Below are 21,169 nucleotides of genomic sequence, written 5' to 3' on the forward strand. Positions count from 1 at the left end.
TTATATGATTTTCTCTTTTTTTTTTTTTGGTAGTTTTTATTTATTCTATCAGTCTTTTTAACAAATGTTTATTGCTGCATTCCCCTGCCCCCCAGTGTATCATTGTTTTACTGCCCTTGTAGTACTGGAATTTAGTTGGAAGAATAAAACCTTTACTTCTAATCTGCTTGTTTTTTAATGTACAGATGGGTAGTATTTGAATAAAGGCAATGTTTTAAATGTAAGCATTTTCCAGGAACCAATCTATTTAATCTGACTTAAAAGACTTGAATACCAGTATTTTCATTTACCAAATCTAAGATTTTAGTGCTCTTTTCAAAAGCTGAGTCTGATTCCAAATTGTTACATGATTGATTAGTTTTAACAGCTTTGGAAGTTTTACTTCAAAAGCACATTTAAGTCACTTCCAACAAAGCTTTCCTATAATGAAATGAATGGAAATGCTTCAGTGAGTTCTTTTAGCATATCCCAATCAGAAATGGCCTAGGACAGTGGTCGGCAAACTCATTAGTCAACAGAGCCAAATATCAACAGTACAACAATTAAAATTTCTTTTGAGAGCCAAGTTTTTTAAACTTAAAATTCTTCTAACGCCACTTCTTCAAAATAGACTCGCCCCGGCCGTGGTATTTTGTGGAAGAGCCACACTCAAGGGGCCAAAGAGCCGCATGTGGCTCGCGAGCCGCAGTTTGCCGACCACAGGCCTAGGAGATACTTTATATATATATATATATACTAGAGGCCTGGTACATGAAATTTCGTGCACTGGGGGGCATCCCTCAGCCCAGCCTGCACCCTCTCACAGTCCGGGACCCCTTGCTCCTTATCGCCTGCGCAGGAGAGGCTCCCCCCACCGCCACTGCGCTCGCCAGTCCTGAGCCCGCCTTCTGGGTGAGCAGCACTCCCCCTATGGGTGTGCACTGACCACCAGGGGGCAGCTCCTACATTGAGCATCTGCCCCCCTGGTGGTCAGTGTGCATAATAGCGACCGGTCGTTTCTCCATTCGGTCGATTTGCATATTAGGGTTTTATTATATAGGATAGGATTTATATATGAATTTGTCAGAGAAAGCAAAATGTTTATTTTTCCTTTATAAAAACTTGAGTGATTGTGTTTTACCAATTCTTTGTTTAAAACAAGGCCAAAATGAGGTACAGAGCTTTCACAAGATCTCCAGATAATTCATATGCCCATTAAATGTTTGAGAAACACTGGTATAACACAAGGTGCCATCAATAAGGGGGGGGGGGGGGATTCTATCTGGTTTTAATGGACTAATACAGATTCTCAACTGCAGTATATCAATTTGAGCCAGATCATTCTTTGTTTGCAGAGTTATCCTGTGTAGTATAGGATGTTTTAGCATCATCTCTGGCCTCTCCCACTAGATACCAGTAGCACTCTCCCCTAAATCCCCTGTTGTGACAATTAAATGTACCTCCAGAATACTGCTAAATGCTGGAGGTAGGGGGAGGAGACAGTCCCCAGCTGAGAACCAATGATATAGTGGGATAGCATTTTTAGGAGAATGTAAGTAGGAAGTTAAAATCTGGAGTGATTGAATACATTTTATCAGAATAATAAATGCATATTCTTTTTAGTATGTAAGTTTTCACACAGTATTAAATATAAAACTGGTTTTATTTTTTTATTAAATTTATTGGAGTGACAACTTTATTATTTTTTTTTTTGGCATCACAATATTAACTGGAGAACTTCTAGGAAAGATCCCATGTTCTACCCCCAGAGACTGCTTTAAAAGATGTGGGAGGGGAGGACTGTTGGAATCTGTTTAATATGTTCCCTAGTTAGAAGTGATTGTCTTATTTGGGTCATCTACTCCCTTCAAAATTATATAGTAATTGGTATTAATAAATGAATATTCAGCTAAAGCACCTAATAACCTGTCTCTATCGACTCAGACATGGCTCCAAAAATTGTTCCTACGTTCTAGGTAAAAACTATATCCAAAATCCTCTCATTAAAAGACCATTCCAGCAGTCCTCTCTCCTGTATCTATTTTCTTTCTCCCAGATCATTCCCATAAGCATAATAAACATGCCATTAGAAATCTTTTAATCCTGCAATCCCCCTCTAGCTCTTTTGCCCTATTTTTCTGCTTTATAATAACCTTTAAAGCAAAACTCAGGAACTTTCTTAGTTCTCACTTTTTTATTCAGAAAGCACTCAAGCTGAAAGAGCAGTCAATAAATAATACACTTAAAGTGAAAAGTTACTGTACCATATTTATTTATATGTTTATATTTATTTCAAAGAACATACATTCTACAGCTTCTAAGAATAAGGTAGTCCTGTATAACTAGAAACTGTTATCTCACTTAAAATAATACTCCCCTAATTTAATTAATATCCAGTCCATACTCACATTTTCCCATTTGCCTCCAAAATGTCTTAGAGCAGGAATGAGTACTATTAAATCAACTGCAAATACTTTATACTCCTGAATAAAGTTATTACATTTACATACTATGTTCAAGAACATTTTATTAATATGAAAATTAGTGATAATGTGAGAAAGGTTTCAGTTACAATGTATTTGTGTTACTGGATTCCAAAGTATGCTGAAAGTGTTTTGATATAGTCCTGTTTGGGATTAACAGTCTACTTTCTGGTTAAACATCATGTGGGGATTATACATTTGTCCTCTAGTGGTTTGTAAGGATGACTGGTCTCTCTTAAACTAAATGTGATCCTTCTGGCTTCATTCATTTGCTTTCTAGCAGCCTCCCCATGTTAGCCTTGCCACGTGGTCAGTCTTCTTTTTGGTAGGTTTTACAAATCCTAGAAGTTCTAGTTCGGAAACAGCTCTAATGAACCGAGCACTGGAGGATATAGTTAAGGTAATTGGCCATGTTGTATTTTGACAAGACGTTAAAATATCAATGTTAAAACATTAGTAAACTGAAATATAGTTCAAAATATACTCCTAAATTAAACAACCCTTGAGGGAAACCATTAAATATTAAATGTAATTAGAATCCAGTCAATAAGATATGAGTGGAAAAGTGCTTAATATTTACCTAATTTTTTCCATAGTATGAAAACTCCTGAAAGTACATTAATAACCTTATAAAAATAGAGAATTCAATAATGACAGTTTTGGATATTTTTGGTGAATTTTGGAATATGATCTTGCTATAAGTTTTAAACCAAATATTTTAGATTTGGCTTCATTTTAGATTAAGTTTGGATTAAATATCTAGAGACGTCATTCTGTGATGAGATGGTTAATATCAATAAGGTTGGTTGCATCACATCTTTATAAATCTCGAATGTAGATCTTGGAAAATTACAAACATTCTATACATATACTTGGACATTGTAGAGTGGTTTTAAAAGGATACTGAATAATGTCATTCCTTTCTTCTGAGGTTATAGAATTGGCATCCGTTTTTTCAGCAGCTGTCACAACTGTTGCAAAAGCCTTTTGAGAGAGAAGACAGAAGAAAACAAAAATCTCTACTGTTGCCAAACATCTTTAATTGCCCTTGATGGCTCTGTATGAAGCCAGGTCAAGCACTGCTGCTGCTAAAACTATACTGCTACTTTAAATCAAGTACACATTAAAGGATAACAGAGTGGTTCCTGCATAATGTTATTTCAGAGAAGAAATGTGCAGAGAAAAATTACTAGTTAGAGTTGAAAAGGGATGCACTGAATCCTATACTCCCAACCTCCATTACCCCAGCAAAATGCCTGTATTTCTGGGAAGCAGCCAATTATGAATATTTTTAAACGGCAACAACAGATCTATAAAACAGGGCCTTCAACAGTTAACTTTGTAATATTCTGAGGAGGGAAGGAATAGTTAAAATAAGAACAACAGTTGTCCATGGCCTCGCCAACTATTCCTTGTGCTTCCTGATTGCTAGTGTAGTTATTCCAATGTGTTGTTTTTTTTCTTTTCGTTTGTGCTATAAGGGAAATGGTAGTTAATATGTTTTTTATTTTATGGAATAACAAAACTGATCTAAACTGCTCAGCTTCTGCTTACTGTTAAGTTGGGTTTGATCAGAGTGCAGGGGATTGGGAATGGAACTGCTATTTTGGAGAATTTCTGAAGCATGAGGTGATTTATGCTTTTCAAAAAAGACATTAAGAAAAACAACATCCCAGGAAAGTGTCATGGGTAGTGTACAAATACAGTTTGCTCTTCTCCCTCCTCTTACCTCTGACCAGTCCACAAGGTTGATGAGCCTGCTGCACTCGAGGTGCAGTTTATATGCTATGCAGATGTCTGGGGCGACATTTGGAATGCAGCCTTCTTCACTTTTCAGTGCTTCATTCTAAAAATAACAGTAAACTAAGATGATTACCTTTCAGAAATGATTAGGTACAAAATCAGACAATAAAACCCCTGACCGAAATTTAGTAAATCAGCAAGTGAAGTATAATTTCCTTTTATTTAGTGAGTTGCATTTACTCTCCAACAGTTAACTGCTTGTTTAGGATTAAGTCTTGGTCATAATCCTGGTCACTAAAGAATACTCCCAGGATCAGAAGACAAGCATATTTTTTATTTTGTTTTTTTTTTCTTTCTCATTTTAATAATACATTACTAATTTCTGAGAACCTAATGCATTTCTGGTTTCCATGAAAAGTTTATGGAATTCTTTGTGGGTTTTCAACACAATGCTACTTCCAACATTTGAAATTACTTGAATTCTAGCAATTACTATACTGTATTAATACCAACTCACTACTATCAAGTCTGTAATCCCAAAGGCTTGTCAACACTGCAGATCCTAACCCTTATAAAAATCATGAGTGTTTTTCAATTTATTTGAAATCCATGGTTCTTACTTAAAAACAATCTTTCTCACACATTCACTTACACATGGAATTTATAATATACTAGAGGCCCAGTGCACGAGATTCATGCACTGGGGTGTGGGGGGTATGTCCCTTAGCCTGGCCTGCGCCCTCTTGCAGTCTGGGACCCCTCACTCCTTACCACCCGCCTGCAGCGGAGGCGGGAAAGGCTCCTGCCACCACCTCTGCGCTCGCCAGCTGTGAGCCCAGCTTGCTGTTCCTTAGCGCTGCCTCAAAGGTGGGAGAGGTTCCGCCACTGCTGCTGGCTTGCCAGCCCTGAGCCAGGCTTCTGGCTGAGCAGCCTCCCCCTGTGGGAGCGCACTGACCACCAGGGGGCAGCTCCTGCATTAAGCATCTGCCCCCTGGTGGTCAGTGAGCATCATAGTAACCAGTCATTCCGTTGTTCAGTCGATTTGCATATTACGCTTTTATTATATAGGAAGGATACTCCCAAAGACTGCTAAAATCACACCAGTTCTTTTCTGTGACCTACCACTAGCCAGAATTATTTTGTAAGAGACTTAATGTGAGCTTTATATAAAAATGACTTGATATTTTGTGTTGTGAATATGAAATTACTCAAGCTCCCCACTACCCACCATCACTGAAGACCACTGATTTATATCTTCCCACTCAAGATTTCTCTTGTAATGCTTAGCATGCCTGTGTGCCACTTTGGAATAGGAAACTAGTACATAGGACACTCTTCATAGGTTTCATGGAGTCACTTCTTAGGTGTCCTTTGTGGTAAGATTTCTACATGTAAACTGAGTGACAACTTAGTAACTAATAAATTAACTTAACCCTTTGCACTCACTTGCTTTTTTCTCGATTCCTTTATTCTAATGCTAACCGTGTCGAGTCACACTCGACATCTGAGTGCAAAAGGTTAATATTATCTTATTAAAAAACTATCAACAAACTTTTTAATATATGTATATAACTTACTGCAATATAGCTTACTAAAATGTTTAAAGTGACTACTTTACCTCTCTATAAGAAAGTTTTTAAGATCCTGATCTGTCTCGTATTCTCAGTATAAACAACTTTGTAGAACTATCAAATGTGCCTCATTTTAGGTGTCTATTCCTGGCAGATTCTGGCCATCTGGAGATGCTCTCTCAGAATAGATCGTTCCTTGGTTTAAAATCCAAGATGAAATCCCAGAGCGTTTCTAAGTCATTTTAGTAGGCCATACAGTTTGAGCCCCTTTTTTGCTGTTATTGTAGGAAACATTTATTTCACAAGAGTAGTAGCATTTTACTCAAGTTTTAGTATCTATCTTCTGATTTTATCACACGAAGGGGAAGACATTTACAATGATCCAATGTTGGCAGCATTAGTGGACTTGATTATTTTCACTGGCTTAGAAAACACACTCTGAAGTCTAAAGGATTTTTAAAGGTATCTGAAAGAGGTGCCAATTCTGAGCTGCCAACTAACGCCCTGGTCACTAGGAACTGTAAATTTGTTTTTGTGATAAATAATGCCTGGGGTCTGACCCAAACTGTCAGAGAAGTGAATGTGCTCCTTACCTTGAGATAGTAATAGGGGTTGTTGAGTGCAGTGTGGAGGGCCAAGCGCGGAGCAGCATTGAGGTGCTCGTGCAGGGTGTGAGCGGCGGTGAAGTACACCACCTCGTGCAGAGGCTGTGTCTCAGGAGGCAGAAGGTATTCTCTGAAACAGCCCAAGTCAGCTATCAGCATTTAGATAAGCACAGGTTTAATTTCAATGTAACATTTTTGTGAATCAGGGGGAAGACGGAGCAATTTGCTTAATGGGCAAAATCAACAACAACCAAAAACAAACAAATGAAACAAACCCAAAAATCAAATTCAGTGCAGGTTCACAAAGAATTGTACCTATTCCATTATTTTTTAAAACTTCCAGAACTCTTCAGAGCACAAGGAACTATATTTGTTCTTATTTAAACCTTTAAGAACAAATGTACATAAATTACATTTCTGCTGTAAACCTTCAAAGTACAATTTCTTAAAGTATTAAGATATACTTTCTTAAATTGTTTAGAAAACCAAGATATCCACATTCCTGCCAGAGCAAACACTTAACTCTTGCAAATATTAAACAGGCCTTGTGCCTGGAATTAAGAGTTTACAAAATTCTTTTTGGATCACAAAAAGTGTTTTAATTGATATCTCTCAGAAATGGTACCTTGAAAGTTATTTATGTTAGAATTACTTTTTACTTTAGAAGGCAGAAAAGGCTAAATGTTAGCTTCAGGGCATTGAAAAACAAGCAAATTTAAAAAGTGTAATGAGATTTTTCTCTTATGAGCTAGATGATAAACATAATTAAATCTAAACTTAAAAATGAAGCATTAAAAAATTCAGTTTGAGTCAATGTGGCTCAGTTGGTTGGAACATTGTCCATGCACCAAAATGTTGTGGGTTTGTCCTTCAATTGCAGTGCGTACAGGAGGCAACAAATAAATGTTCCTCTCTCACATCGATGTTTCTCTCCCTGTCCCTCTCTCTCTAAAATAATTTCTTTAAAATTCAGTTTGAATGTATAATGAGCCCATCAACTGGTCTCAACCATGATAGTGACATAGGTCTTTGGTGGCCTAGAGGGTAACAAATTGGAAGAAGCTTTGGTATACACTACCCAAAGACAGAGTAGTAAGTCACTAATTCAGTGAACTTACATGCCTTCAGAAAGATTCCTGGGGCTTAGTCCAATCCTAGCCTTGAAGTATTTTGGCCACATGACAGATTGTAACAGCTCTTTTTCCCATGTGTGCAAGCAGCACATTTACCTCAGCCCAATTACCAGGGAAATCATCCTCTTCTTCCCGGCTTTCTCCCTCCTGCAGAGGATACCATTCCCCAGAAAATCCCACTATCCCTGCTCACCAGTGTGTCAGTGGAGGAAGAAAAAGTGAAGAGGGTATTAACCATCACTCCCCAGTATCTCCTTCCTTCCTGTCTCAAAGCCCCTGCCCCCAGCTCAGTCCACTTCTGTAGACATCTGCAGTCAATCAGAATAAAAGCCAATTGCAAAGAGTATGATTTATAACTTGATCTAAGGACCAGCAGTCTGTACCTCAAGTACTGCTAACATCTTACTCAAGATTAAGTTAATTTAGCTGTAGCCCCAGGAATGGTTTCTGTGATGCTGAATGCCACCCTGGATGGCTGGTTACTCATTTATAATTTCTGACCATAAACTCTTCCTACACCAACCTCAGGCTGTTTCTACCCAATCATTAAAGACTCTACTGACGTCCCTGCTATGTAATAAGGACTGGAAGTTTAACAAGGCAACCAGATAGAGTCAATTTCAGAAAAGAATTATTGTCTCACATTTGTAATCCTCTCCCTTTTCAACATCTTTATATTTAATGTTTAGACTTCCTAAAGGAAAAAGTCTTGTTTAATATCCTCAAAGTATCTCCAACAGAGGTAATATATTTGCTTATATTTTGTTTCCACTGGGCTACATTAAGTGAACAACTATAAACCTGGAGACTGGCACAGAAATATTCCTCTGCAACTTATTTGCTGTGAGAAGAAATATGCAATTAGTCGGACACTACAGCATCTACCATGCTCATTTTGGATTCAGATCAGAGAGGTGTTTTTAAGGGAACTGGTAGAACCATTTGGTATCAAGGGCTAAAAAGTTGAAGCTTGTATTTTGGTGAAAACTATAACTTAGTCTCTCAATAAGGCTCATGGTACACTGGGAACCCTGCCTTTTGGAGCCTACTGCTTATATTTTCTTTTTTCCCCCCAAGCAATATTTAACTGGACAATTTCCACAAACTACATATGAAGTTTCTAACTATCACAATTCAGTGAAGTACAAAACATTCAGGAACAGGCTGTGGAAGAGAAGGCAGCACCAATGGTAGCACCTTCCAATCTTGGTTGGCCTAGGGGTAGGGAGTGTGGACGGCTTCTTTCTAGAGACCCTCATTTCAATGTACAAAAGAATTAACGACTGATATAAAATTGAATTGAGAACAAAAGTAGACTAAAAAGCAAATACTACTCTACTTTGGGGTGGAAATGGGAGAAAAGAATGAGTCCTTCAGAGTAGGAGGGGAGACAGTTGGGGGAAGGTTCTGTGGCTGTGACCCCAGGTGGCCACTCAACGCTGTTTCACTTTTACTTTCGGTGGTTGCAGGAAGTCTTTCTTCCCCTTGGTATATGCTTCGAAGTTTGCCAAATGTCCACAAGGCCACCTTGACTTTCCTCAAACTTTCTAGCCACTCCCTTTCCCATTTGGCTTTTTGAACTTCAATCTCTTCCTTTGTCACTTCCTTTCAAGCATTTCTTCAGCTTCTCTCTTCCTTTTAATTTCCAGCTCAGCAAAGTTTCACGGTCTGTTAGTATATCACTTGTTTGAACAGCTCTAGATCACCTTCCTCCACATTTCTCCAGAACTCCAAGCTCTTTTCGAACATCTGTAATGTGACTGATCCTTGGTGACAGTATGGAGAAATGAAGAGGGCCTTTTGACAGATGTTATCATACGGGGCCTGGGACTTGCCATAGTCAGCCTCTCACTGGGCTTTAGCTGCCACATGATTTCTCAGGTCCCTCTTAGCTCTAATATGCTACAAATCCTAATCTCTTTCCTCCTGGGAGAGTCAATCTTGGTAAAGAAAGTCAACCCTAGTAAGGAAAATTTTGTGATTTCACAACATATTTCAATCATGTTCAGTTTTATTTTAGTAACTACTCAGAAAGGTAAAAGGTCAGACATATTAGGGAAATGGTTATCTGGTTTCAGAGCCTACAATTTGGAATTTGTGAGAACTCAAAAAGGAACCTGATATTCAGCTTAGAAATTATGCTACAATTCATCGCAAAATTATTTTTAGCATCTGCAATGGTCACAACCTGGTAAAAGGGAAGAGCCAGGAAATTGGGGCTGGAAACTATAAGAACAGGGAAGCCAGCAGGGCAAGATTAACTCTACGAGTTCTATAAGGTCATTTCTGGCTTGTAGGTCAGTTCAACATTGCATTGCATCACTTTTATATGACACATTTCTCTCACTGTAAACTGCCTTTGTCATACTTGGTTGATCATTTGGACCTCTTTCATGACATTAGTAATTTCTCCCCAATGACTAGGAACAATGACTCTGTCCCCACATTGTCCTAGAAAATGGAACTTTTCACTTTCAAGAAGGTCAGGTAATTTATCAGAAAACCACTCTTTGTCTTCAATAACTGAGCTGCTATATTTTTAGTACTTGATTCTATTCAGTGTCTAGCTGGCTGTTGAGTTAGACTGCCATTAAAATATAATCAGCAATGATAAATAACAGTTTGTTTTCCTACTCTTTAACTATGAAGTCATTTTCTTTTTCTCACTTGCCTTGTTTTTCTATAGCAATGATCTGGGTTTCCCAAAAAGGAATAATTTTTTAAAAACAGGCAAGACTGGTAGACTTCTAAGTTTACTATGAATTTAGTGCTGATAATGGGTTGCGCAGGTATTCTCTAGAATTACAAGTCCTTTCTTTACTCGGGATAAATAGGACATTACGGCTAGTCTGCTCTGGGGCTTGGCCCAGGTCCAGCATACTCTTAGCAGAGATAGAGAAAGAATAAAGTGTAATGCAAATACTGTGTTATTAGGGGGAAAACGCTTTCTGTTTCCATCATTACCCCTCCTATCCCAGCCTAATGAACTAGATCAAATTTAAACCTGTATTTTTGAACTGGCTGTAAAAGAATGCACTAAGTCATTTTGTTTACACATCTTCATAAGGATGGAAAGACGATCAAAATTACAATTCTTAGCTGGAAGGAGGAACCTGAAAAGCATAAAGCCTAATCTAGGGGGAAGTGTCCAAAAATGGGTATGGACGCTATCACAAAATAGCCAGATTTTTAGCTCTTAAGAGCAACCACTTACCTCACCAGACTGTCAATGAAGTTCACAACTTTTTCTCTCAAAACTTCAAACTTGGTCTGTTTCTTTCCTGTTCTTCTTAACTCCTTCATTTCCAATAATGACTGTGGATGGAAAGAACATAGCTTTACTGGTGATTCGGAGAAAGAAAACCCCTCAGAGGCAGCTGATGCCCTTTGCATAAGACAGATTGTGCAAGAAGAACCAGATTAAAATGGGTTCTTTTTTAATTTTAAGGTCTGGAAAGAATCTCTCCTCCTAGCGTTTTGCTTCAAACATTGAGTAAATTTTCAGGGAAAGAGGAAAAGGGCAGTTTACTTCGTTACTAAGTTATATGGCAGAGTGCTCACTATCCACAACTCATTACTTCATTTAAGTAAAGGACTTACAAGGAAAAGAAAAATCTTGCCCTTTTGCCACACTAACAGAATAGATTCCATGTGGTTTGCTTTTGCTTAGATTGAAATTTTACTCTACATTTATTATAACTTGGTATCATGCTATACAAAGGTTCAACCAAGATTCTAAAGTTAGAACTACCTGAAAAAGATTACAATGGGAAAACTGTAGTTCAATTTCTCCTCTACATGACTATACATTAAAAAAAAATCAAGAAAAGTATCTAAAACTAATGAGGTAGGCTCAACAGAAATACCAATAAATACATCAGATAAATAATTGGACTCTTTTTTGCAACTATGTTCCCATTTTCCCTATTGCTGGTTAATTTTCGTTCTCTCTGAGGCTACAGGAACAGTTTCCACCTATGTTCACTAGTAAATTCCAGACTGTGTACATGGAGAATGAGGCTGGCAGTGAGATAAATAGGATGTTTCATTTATAAGTGAATTACAAAGTCTGCTTTGTTCCTGGGTGTGATTTTAAAAGGAAAATAAAGATATCCAGGCAGAGCTCATCTAGAGTACATACTGGGAAAAAGCGAGTATTACAGGATGTCATTGGAAGGAGAAGAAAGTGACCTGACCTTCTGAAGATGATAGAGGTCTGTCTTCTGAAGCCCCTTTGACTGTGACCCAGAAGCATCTTCTTCCTCTTTGACTTCTGCTTTTAATACAAAACCAATATATAGCAACTGGGATAAATCCATTCAAATCAAGAGAACCAACATTTCTACTATTCCAAGAGAAATACAGTTTCATCTGGCAGGGGATCAAGGGTCCATCAGATAAATTATTTCTTTCAGAAGCTAAAGGTCAATAAATATTACATAACTTATGCTGCAGAGGGGTCCTGAAAAAACCAGCCACTGAATGTTTAAAATGTGACCACAATGAAAACAAAGTACAAATACTCTCCCCTCAAAAAAACCAACAGCAAAAAGCGCCAAGTCTTTGTGCTGTTATAAACAGCTTCTAAAAACAAATTTAAACTGTATTCCTTTGACTATGCCTACACACATAAACCTACACACTGGCAAGTTTGGCCCTGATGTTGCAATGTACTATTTTTGACAAAATGCTATTAAAGTAATAAAGAGGGTGTATAAAAGTTGTGACATAATCTACTAAAACACCAAGTGCATCTTTGCTCTTCAGCATAGGCCACAGTAAACCACATCTGGCCAGAGGTGCAGCTGTGCTTCTGGAGAGGTGAGGCTGTATAACCTCTTGCTTGTGCAAGGAAGCTGCTAGAACTGCACACTCACATGGCTCATTCGGACCAAGTCTGAAACAGGAGGATGCAGCTAGAGAAGCGATCTTGTTCTCAAAGAACAAACTTCCTTTTAGCTATGGATTATTCTTGGTTCAAGAAAGATATAATTTAAGGTTAAAATATCTGATTAATTCTTTGTCCCATTTCATTAACATGTAGCAGATTCTTAAAAATAAATATGACACTCTGACCTACTTAACCCTCCAAATATAATTTTAAAACCAGACTGTAATATGTAATAAGTGTGAAGGAACCAGAGATAGCATAGAGTCAAATATTTCTAGTTTTCCAATGTAGGGGGTTTTAATGTCACTTTATTATTAACAATGTGTCACTTCTGGAAATAGAGAAATTACAAACATTTCTTCCAGACACCAGTTTTGCTTCAACTTGTAAAATTCTTTATTATTTATACTATTAATCATCTTAATCCCCATCCTTCCCATTAGGAGAGAGAGAGACAGAACATCAATGATGAGAGGAAATCATTGATCGGCTGCCTCCTGCACGCTTCCTACTGGGGACCACGCCAGCAACCTGGGCATGTGCCCTTGACGAGAATCAAAACCCGGGACCTTTCGGTCTGCAGGCCGACGCTCTCTCCACTGAGCCAAACCAGGTAGGGCTGAGTCCAATTTTATAAAAGACTGAAATTTACCTAATTTATCTTAAATTCTCCTAAGTCTTTTACCCTATTTATGTCCTTAAAGTGGACCTTCACTGTCCCAGTGACTATAATTCGGGGGCATTTAAAGTGTGAATCAGTGAGAAAAGAACAATGAGCTGGTGATTAAGAGAGGTAGGTACTGATCTGGGAGCTAGCTGGCTGTGGGATTTTGAGCAAGTTCCTTTCTCCTCTGAGCTTTAGACTCTGTATGTAGCTAGACTCAATGATCTCCACAATTACCAATTACAGCCCTTTTGAAACATGGTTAGGCTCATGCCCACCCACAACCTGGAGGGAACCCACCCCCTTAGTCTTGTGGGATACTTCCTCCTTTTGCCTGTTCCTGCCACTTGCTCTTTCACCTTCCATTAACTAAGCATTCCTCTGGTGAGGGATATCAGCAAAAATGGTTTCCTAAATCTAAAGGCTTTACAGGACAAAGGAACACTTGCCAAACAGGAAGAATTACTATGGGCATTCCAAGTAAAATATTTTCACTAATCCATGTGCAATCTATGTGCTTATATATTATCCACCAAGCTGTCTCTTTCCCCCAAGCTCCATTAAAATTTTCCTGAATAGGAAAAAGTAAAAGGTGCACACTTATTTTGTTTGTTTGCTTTACCAAAAGAATTCCATACTTTGGTGCTAGAGACAGAGCAAGAGAAAGAGCCCATGAGAATTAATGATCAGTACCAATCTGTGGTGCCCACAAGAACAAGAAGTCCTAGAGCATGAGAACAGAACATGGCTACTTGTACACAACCAGGCACCCCAGCATCTGGCAAATATAAATATGGTCACATGGGGGCCATGAAAATAAGGGAACTGTAACCCTTCACACAGAGAAATGGCAGGCTGCCTCAGTTCACTTTCACTGAAGGATTCAGACTCTTGTAAGCTGATTAAAGCAGACCTCATGTACATTTTGGTAATCAGCACACCAAATGAGCCTCACTGCTGTGAAAGAACTATTAATTTTTCAGGCTTACTAATGACTTATGCAGTGTTTTTGAAATCTATAAAGGACCTGATGGAATGCTTAAGAAAAAAAATTTAAAAGGAGTCCTTAATTATGATGCCCTGCTAATTTCATCAATCTTAATATTTTTGTCCCTCCCCCACCTTTTTTTTTAAAGGTAAGTCCTCCAAATTGTCCATCTGCAGAAAGAATGTTTCTATTTTTCTGCCCATTTGATGCTTTTCATTGCTTAAACCAAAGCTGGAAGATAACCATTTGACCTGTTTGTAATTATCAATATGTAATATTCTGAGCCTTGGTATACTGACTGATCATGAACTACTTTATGCCTTCATCTCTCAATATAGCCAAACGTGGGGTTTTCCATGTCATTTTAGTTACATGACTTTCATAGCCAGTAAAATTGGCAGGATATCATCTTCTCACCATCAAGGCTCTGAAGCTGGGCCAGGAGCTCCTCTATCCTCTTTGCTGTGCTGCCAAGCTGCTTTTCAGAAGAGGACTTTAAAACGCTGAAACACTTCTGAAGGATGGTCATCAGTTCATCCTTTGCCAACATTCTAGAATAGAATCAGTGACAGGAGATGTAATCTAACTGGAACATTAATTAGGTTAAAAAATATTGTCTACATATGAAATGATTCTGATCAGAAGAAGATGGTACAAATTCTTCATTAGTAGCTACCAACATTTGTTGGAGAGATTTTCCTCAATATGTATGACATTCAGAAGTATTCAGAAGAGTTCTCATGATGAAGCTCAGCTCAGAAAGCTTACAAACATCTGGGTTCATAGTCTGGCTCTGGCACTTACTGTGTCTGTAATATAGAACAAATTACTAAACACCTCTGATCCTTGGTTTCCCTGTCTGTAAAATAAAACAGGGACTCACCTATTTCACAGCTTAGAATGGAGGCTTAAAAACTAAATCAGGAGATGTATTTGAAGAGTCTAGCACAGTGCTTACCATACAGTAGGCATTGAAGGTTTCCCTTCACTTCAGATATAAATGTCAATATGAGACAAGAAATGTTTGCAGAGGAAATAACACTTATGTTAAAAGAAAGCTTGCTTGGAAGGACCAAAAGACTATTACAATAATTTCTCTAATTACTATTTAGCTATGCTTTATATCTTTTATGGGCATTATAAACATCAGTCAGGAAATCCACTTAACTTTAAATAACATAGGAAATTCTGCTTGTTTTTTAACAAGCAGAAGAGTTGTGTAACTCATTTAAGGCCATATTGGAAATCTTTGTTAGGAATGGAGAGAGAACACAGATATTCTCAAATTAAGATCCTGTTCTCAGAGCCATTACTTATAGGATCTCTCCACTAAGATCATATTCAGCAACAGAATGAAATGGAATCAGGTCAATATTAGTAATGTTAAGTGCTATGACATAAGTATACAAGTTATTCTCAGCAAACAGTCCTGAATTATGAAAACTACAATGATTAAAAGTTCTTATATTAATCATGAAGAAACAATCAGACAAATCCAGAATGTGTGCTATTCTGCAAGTTAATTCTTTCATGTTTGACATTTTTCATAATAAAAAATACTAATATTACTAAGTTAGGAGGAAAATACAAATCTAACAAATTATGACTACTGAAAAAATTAACCTGGTTATTTCAACTAAAATTTACATGCAGACTGAAAAACAAAAAAATATCATACAACCAAACCAATAAATATAGAAACTGGTAGGTATGGACAAAAGGCAAACTTTTCCTGATTTTAAGAAAACGTATAAAATCTCTTCTGCCCTGATCAAGGTAGCTCAGTTGGTAGGAGTGTCCTCCCATCCACCGAAAGGTCTAGGTTCAATTCTGGGCCAGGGAACACACCTGGGTTTCAGATTACATCCCCCGCCCCCCGCCCCCATTTGGGGTGTGTACAGGAAGCAACTGATTGATGTTTCTTTCTCTCCCCCACACCCCTCTAAAAATCAATGAAAATATATCCTCAGGTGAGGTTTAAAAAAAAAAAATGGTGAACTATGTTAAATGCTGATAATAGTTTAAAAATGCAAGTGAAGATGGAGAATAGACCATTACATTTAGGTACATGGAGGTCACTATTGACCTTGATCAAGGTAGTTGTGCAAAAAACAAGTAAGTTAAAGAGAGAATGGGAGGAGAGGAATTGAGGATAGTGTGACAATGCTTTCAAATTTTGATGGATTCCATCTAGCACATTGCTTTCAAAGAAATAGAATAAAAATGAAAAGAAGCCCTAACTGGTTTGGCTCAGTGGATAGAGTGTTGGCCTGAGGACTGAAGGATCCCAGGTTCGATTCTGGTCAAGGGCATGTACCTTGGTTGCGGGCACATCCCCAGTGGGAGGTGTGCAGGAGGCAGCTGGTCAATGTTTCTCTCTCATCGATGTTTCTAACTCTCTATCCCTCTCCCTTCCTCTCTGTAAAAAATCAATAAAATATATTTTAAAAAAACAAAACTGAAAATAATTGAATTTAAAAGTGTAAAAGCCATCACACTAGATTACTTTGGAGAGAAAGGAAAAAACACATCTAGGATAGATCATATTAATGTGGAAAATGAGCTATTTATCTTTAGCCAACTTGATTAAGTGATTATATCACCATCAAGTAAATGGTTCAAAAAAGGCTTGTGGTACTTACTATGTGAAAAGTTTTATAGGTTGCCATAAAAAATGTTTCCTTAACTGAGACAGAAAGAGAATCCTTTAGCAATCATTAAAAGCAATCATCCTGCAGGGCAATGGAGTGTTCTGCTTCATTGTGCAGAATAATTTCTGGTTAAGTACTGATTATATAAACGTCTGATTGAGAATAGACTATAAGGAGAAACTAGTCTATCCATGGCTAATGCAAAGATCTGAATAAAGAGCTCGCAGGTTCTCAACACACCATTATAAAACTGCTTAGAAAAATATTCAAAAACTTAAACCTGAAAATATATCAATGAGGACAAGAAGAAAAAACAAACAAAAATGCTTAAAAAAAATACATTCAGAGATTATCTTCTTCAAACACAACAAAGCAATCATATATGATCATGACAAATGAAATAAAAATATGCATAATTCCTCCTAAGCCTCGATATTTCATTTTAGATGCCACTTCTCCAAGAAACTGCTCAACCTCTAAATGAAAGTTAACTGTACAGTGTATTAGTTCCTCAGCACACAAAACCTCACCCATCATAGCCCTTATTACTCTGTATTTAATTGCCTATCTACTTGTCTACCTTAACCTCTCTCTTGGCCAAAATTCAATGTAGGTAAAAACAAGGGTCATCTTTGCCATCAGTGGCTCAACATAACAAGCACAAAAAACTACAAAAGTATAATGCTAAATTCACAAGAAAAAACAAGTTGTCAAACTAAGTTTGATTAGCTATTACTCCATTTTATTTCTTGGCTACCTATTCATTTTACTAGCAGAAAAGTAGTAGTGGGCATTAACTTTAATTAAAAAAAAACAACACTTAAAATAAAAATTCAGATTTTTTTTCTGTTTATTGATATAAAAAAACCATGGCTCACTATTAGCAATTAAATACTTTATTCCAGTTTTGGACTAAGAGATCAATTTGAGATCAATGGCCCAAAGTCACCCAATTTCTCCACAATTAAGACTTATCTTTTCCTTTAATGGCTTCATTTCTTCCTCAATTTCTTTTTTAATTGACTTGAAAGAGAGGAAGGGGGTAGAGAAAGAGAGAAACACTGATGCGAGAAACATCGATCAGATGCCTCCTGCACATTGCCCAACTGGGAACCGAACCTGCCACCTGGGTATGTGCCCTGTTTGGGAATTGAACCCACCATCTTTGGTGTATGGGGCAATGCTCCAACCAACTGAACCACCTGACTAGGGCTCCTTATTTTCTAAAACAGTGTTTCTCAAAGTGGTTCCTGGACCATATGTCCAAATGTGGTGGAGTGCTAGTTAAATTCAGATTGCTGCTGACCACCACACCGAGGTTCCCAATAACCAGATTCAGAATTTTTGGGGAGAGGGCAGAAATTTACACATTTAATACACCTCGGCTGATTCTTATGCACACTAAAGCCTGAAAAGCATTACTCTAAAACAGGCGTCCTCAAACTTCGGCCTGCGGGACACATGCAGGTGTTTTTGCCGTTTTGTTTTTTTACTTCAAAATAAGATATGTGCAGTGAGCATAGGAATTTATTCATAGTTTTTTTTAAACTATAGTCCGGCCCTCCAACGGTCTGAGGGACAGTGAACTGGCCCCCTGTTTAAAAAGTTTGAGGACCCCTGCTCTAAAAACATTCGTCTTAACATGTTTTGCTGTAAAATTAACTTCAACAGTTCAGCTGTTTGTCTTGACTTTACCACAAGCCTACAAATAATTGTGGAGGACCCACTGTGATACAAATTCAGAACTGGCAATCCCTGGTCTAAACGTAAGAAATGAGATGTTAATACTGCAATCTCATGTATCTTCTGCATGGATAAATCTAGATCATCAAAAGTTAGATTACTGCTATTTAGGAAGCATCTCACAAACTGTAGAACTGTGTCATTTTTCATAACTAGACCTTTAAATATCATCTAAAGATGATCTGCAAAGTCAGAAAACAATGCATTATTTAGATTCCCAAATCTCTAGTCTCTTTGAAGTAAGCTAAAGTGATCAAATGTTTTTTGAGTAATGTTTTTTCAACTCAATGAAAGCTGAGCTATATTACTGTTTAACTCAGAAGCCTTACTCAGAAATTAGAATAATTTCTTTCAGTATAAATTCCTTCAGCTATCAATCAAATTCAATTTGCAAATGTTTCTGCAACAAATTCATAAAGTTACACTCAGCATAAGCAGACTAGACACTATGGCTTCTTTTATTTATGTCTGCAGCCTGTGCCAAGATGACTAGAATCAGGACATGAGGGGGAAAGAGGGGTGGGGACGTTGAGTCTACTGAAACTTGCTCAACTGGCTCATTTTCAAAAAGTGGGTCTGCTCTGAACATGGACTATTGGCCACAAACCCATATAAATTTCCTTTTACACACCTTTCAAATAATTAAAATAGGATTAAAAAACAGACTGAACTTTGAAAATTCAGATTTAAATTCCAGCTCTGCTAACTGCAAAAAAAGTCACTCAATGTTTCTGGCTTTGGATTCCTTATTTGAAATAAAATGGAGTAAGTATAGATGATAAATCTCAATTGATGGGGTAGGGGGCGGAATAAATTCCCTAAAAAGGGGCACACTTTTCATTATCCCAATTCAAGAATCATTGCCATAGTAATCCATCACTCCTAATGTGAGGGCACAGTACTCTTCAGGCCCAGTTGATCCATCGCCTTCCTCTAAGTTGAGGACTATGACTTAGATCAATCTTATTATTGAAGCAAGGTTTTTAGAATTACCAATGTCTGAAAAATTCTTGATCTAGTATTTAGTTTCTAGATGGCTGTTGAGAGATTCTCTCCAATAGGAAGGTAAATTTTTCATCTTAAGGTCTTTCGTAGCTGACCAGGAAAAGCCACTGTACTCCCTAGCTCACTGCTGAGATGGCATCATTTTTACCACTTCCTGTTCCCAAATGGCATTTTAACTTAAGTATGTCCTTATATAATTGGATGTGGTTGAGTAAAAAATTAACCAATTCATATACTGTAGGTGGTCTTCATGCTCCAAAAGTTGACTCAGAGAGGAGAAGTTATGCAGAACCATGTACTCATATCAAATTATGACATATTATTAAGGCATACTTGCATGCTCCCCACACACACATCAATGTCTGTTGCATAGATTTTTAAAATAACTGTGATATAAAATTCTGCAGATCTTTCCCCCAAAATCGTTGCCAAGACCAATGTCAAGAAGCTTATTTACCGATTATGTTTTCTTCCGGTTTTATGGTTTCAGGTCTCACGTTCAAGTCTTTAATCCATTTTGAGTTGATTTTGTGAAGTATAAGATAGTGGTCTGGCCTCATTCTTTCACATATATCTGTCCAAGTTTCCCAACACCATTTATTGAAGACTCTTCTTTCCTCATTGTATTTTCTTGGATCTTTTGTCATTAATTAATTGCCCAAATATCTGTGGGTTTATTTCTGGGTTCTCTATTATGTTCCATTGATCTGTTTTTATGACAATACCATACTGTTTTTTATTACTATAGTTTTGTAATATAGTTTGAAATCAGGAAGCATGATGTCTCCACTACATTATTCTTTCTTAAGATTGTTTTGGCTACTAGGGGTCTTTTGTGATTCCACAAAATAACTTTTTCAGTTGGTTAGATCATTGTGTTGATACATCAAGGTTGTGGGTTCAATCCCAAGTTAGGGCACATACAATAGTCAACCAATGAATGTATAAATAAGTAGAACAAATCGATGTTTTTCTCTCTCTCTCCCTTTCTCTCCCCGGTTCCTCCCTTCCTCTCTCAAATCAATAAAAACCTTTTTTTTTTTTTTTTTTTTTAAAGAATTAAGTACTTTTTAAGGGTCAGGAAATATTTCATCAAGTAGATCTATGGTTACTTTAGCATGTCACTTTTCAGATAACAGGGATTTTTCAAGAAAAGATACTTAAGAAAAAAATTCAATTTGGGAATGTTACTAGACTATGGTTCTAACAGTACCTTAGTTTTTCTTTCCAAAGTAACATTCAATGATAATTTTATTCTTAATTTCTTTCATCATTTGAAGTGTTTGAAGACAGATGATAAGGATGTCTAGTTTCCTAAATTCAGATGATTCCTAATTAGAATGCCAAACTGACAAGCATCTCTGACTTCCTGTCTATGTCTAATCTGTACAAAGGTGAAAAGAAATCCAGTCCAGAGGTTCCCAGGTTCCTTCTCTTTTGTAGTGCCCACTCTTGCTGGTCCTTTCTGTAGCTGCTTTATTTGATCTTAGTGCCTTTTACATTCCTATGTTTCTGACCTCAGCTTAGCAAAATGACTAAAACTTTGCTTTCTATTGTTTCTGCTTTATGAAACCCCCAAATCCATAAGTACAACAGCTTCAAAGTGAAGCCTGGATTAGAATCTGGTTCAACAGTTAAGAGAATCTGGCAAATCACTGAAACACTATCTGTGCTTAAGTTTTCTCAGCTATAAAGTGTGGCTAATAGTATATA

The 21,169-nt window shown here is 37.3% G+C and overlaps 1 protein-coding gene across 2 annotated transcripts in view; it reads right to left on the reverse strand.

Moving 5' to 3' along the window:
• Nucleotides 1–15: 15 nt before the first annotated feature.
• The window catches only part of ORC3 (origin recognition complex subunit 3), a 57,305-nt gene continuing 36,151 nt past the window's right edge, over nt 16–21,169 (reverse strand). Inside the window, exons 14-20 of one of the 2 annotated variants that reach the window (XM_079779978.1) lie at nt 14,475–14,608; nt 11,711–11,787; nt 10,729–10,829; nt 6,370–6,511; nt 4,192–4,308; nt 3,367–3,446; nt 16–2,844 (exon numbers count right to left, since the gene is read on the reverse strand). In XM_079779978.1, the coding sequence (XP_079636104.1) occupies nt 2,739–2,844; nt 3,367–3,446; nt 4,192–4,308; nt 6,370–6,511; nt 10,729–10,829; nt 11,711–11,787; nt 14,475–14,608 (757 nt within the window). In that variant the 3' untranslated portion in view covers nt 16–2,738. Of the gene's footprint in view, nt 2,845–3,366; nt 3,447–4,191; nt 4,309–6,369; nt 6,512–10,728; nt 10,830–11,710; nt 11,791–14,474; nt 14,609–21,169 lie in introns of both variants that reach the window. The other variant, XM_079779977.1, reaches the window with a different exon arrangement.

Source organism: Cnephaeus nilssonii (assembly GCF_951640355.1).
Source record: "Cnephaeus nilssonii genome assembly, chromosome: 9".
Classification (NCBI taxonomy): Eukaryota; Metazoa; Chordata; class Mammalia; order Chiroptera; family Vespertilionidae; genus Cnephaeus; species Cnephaeus nilssonii.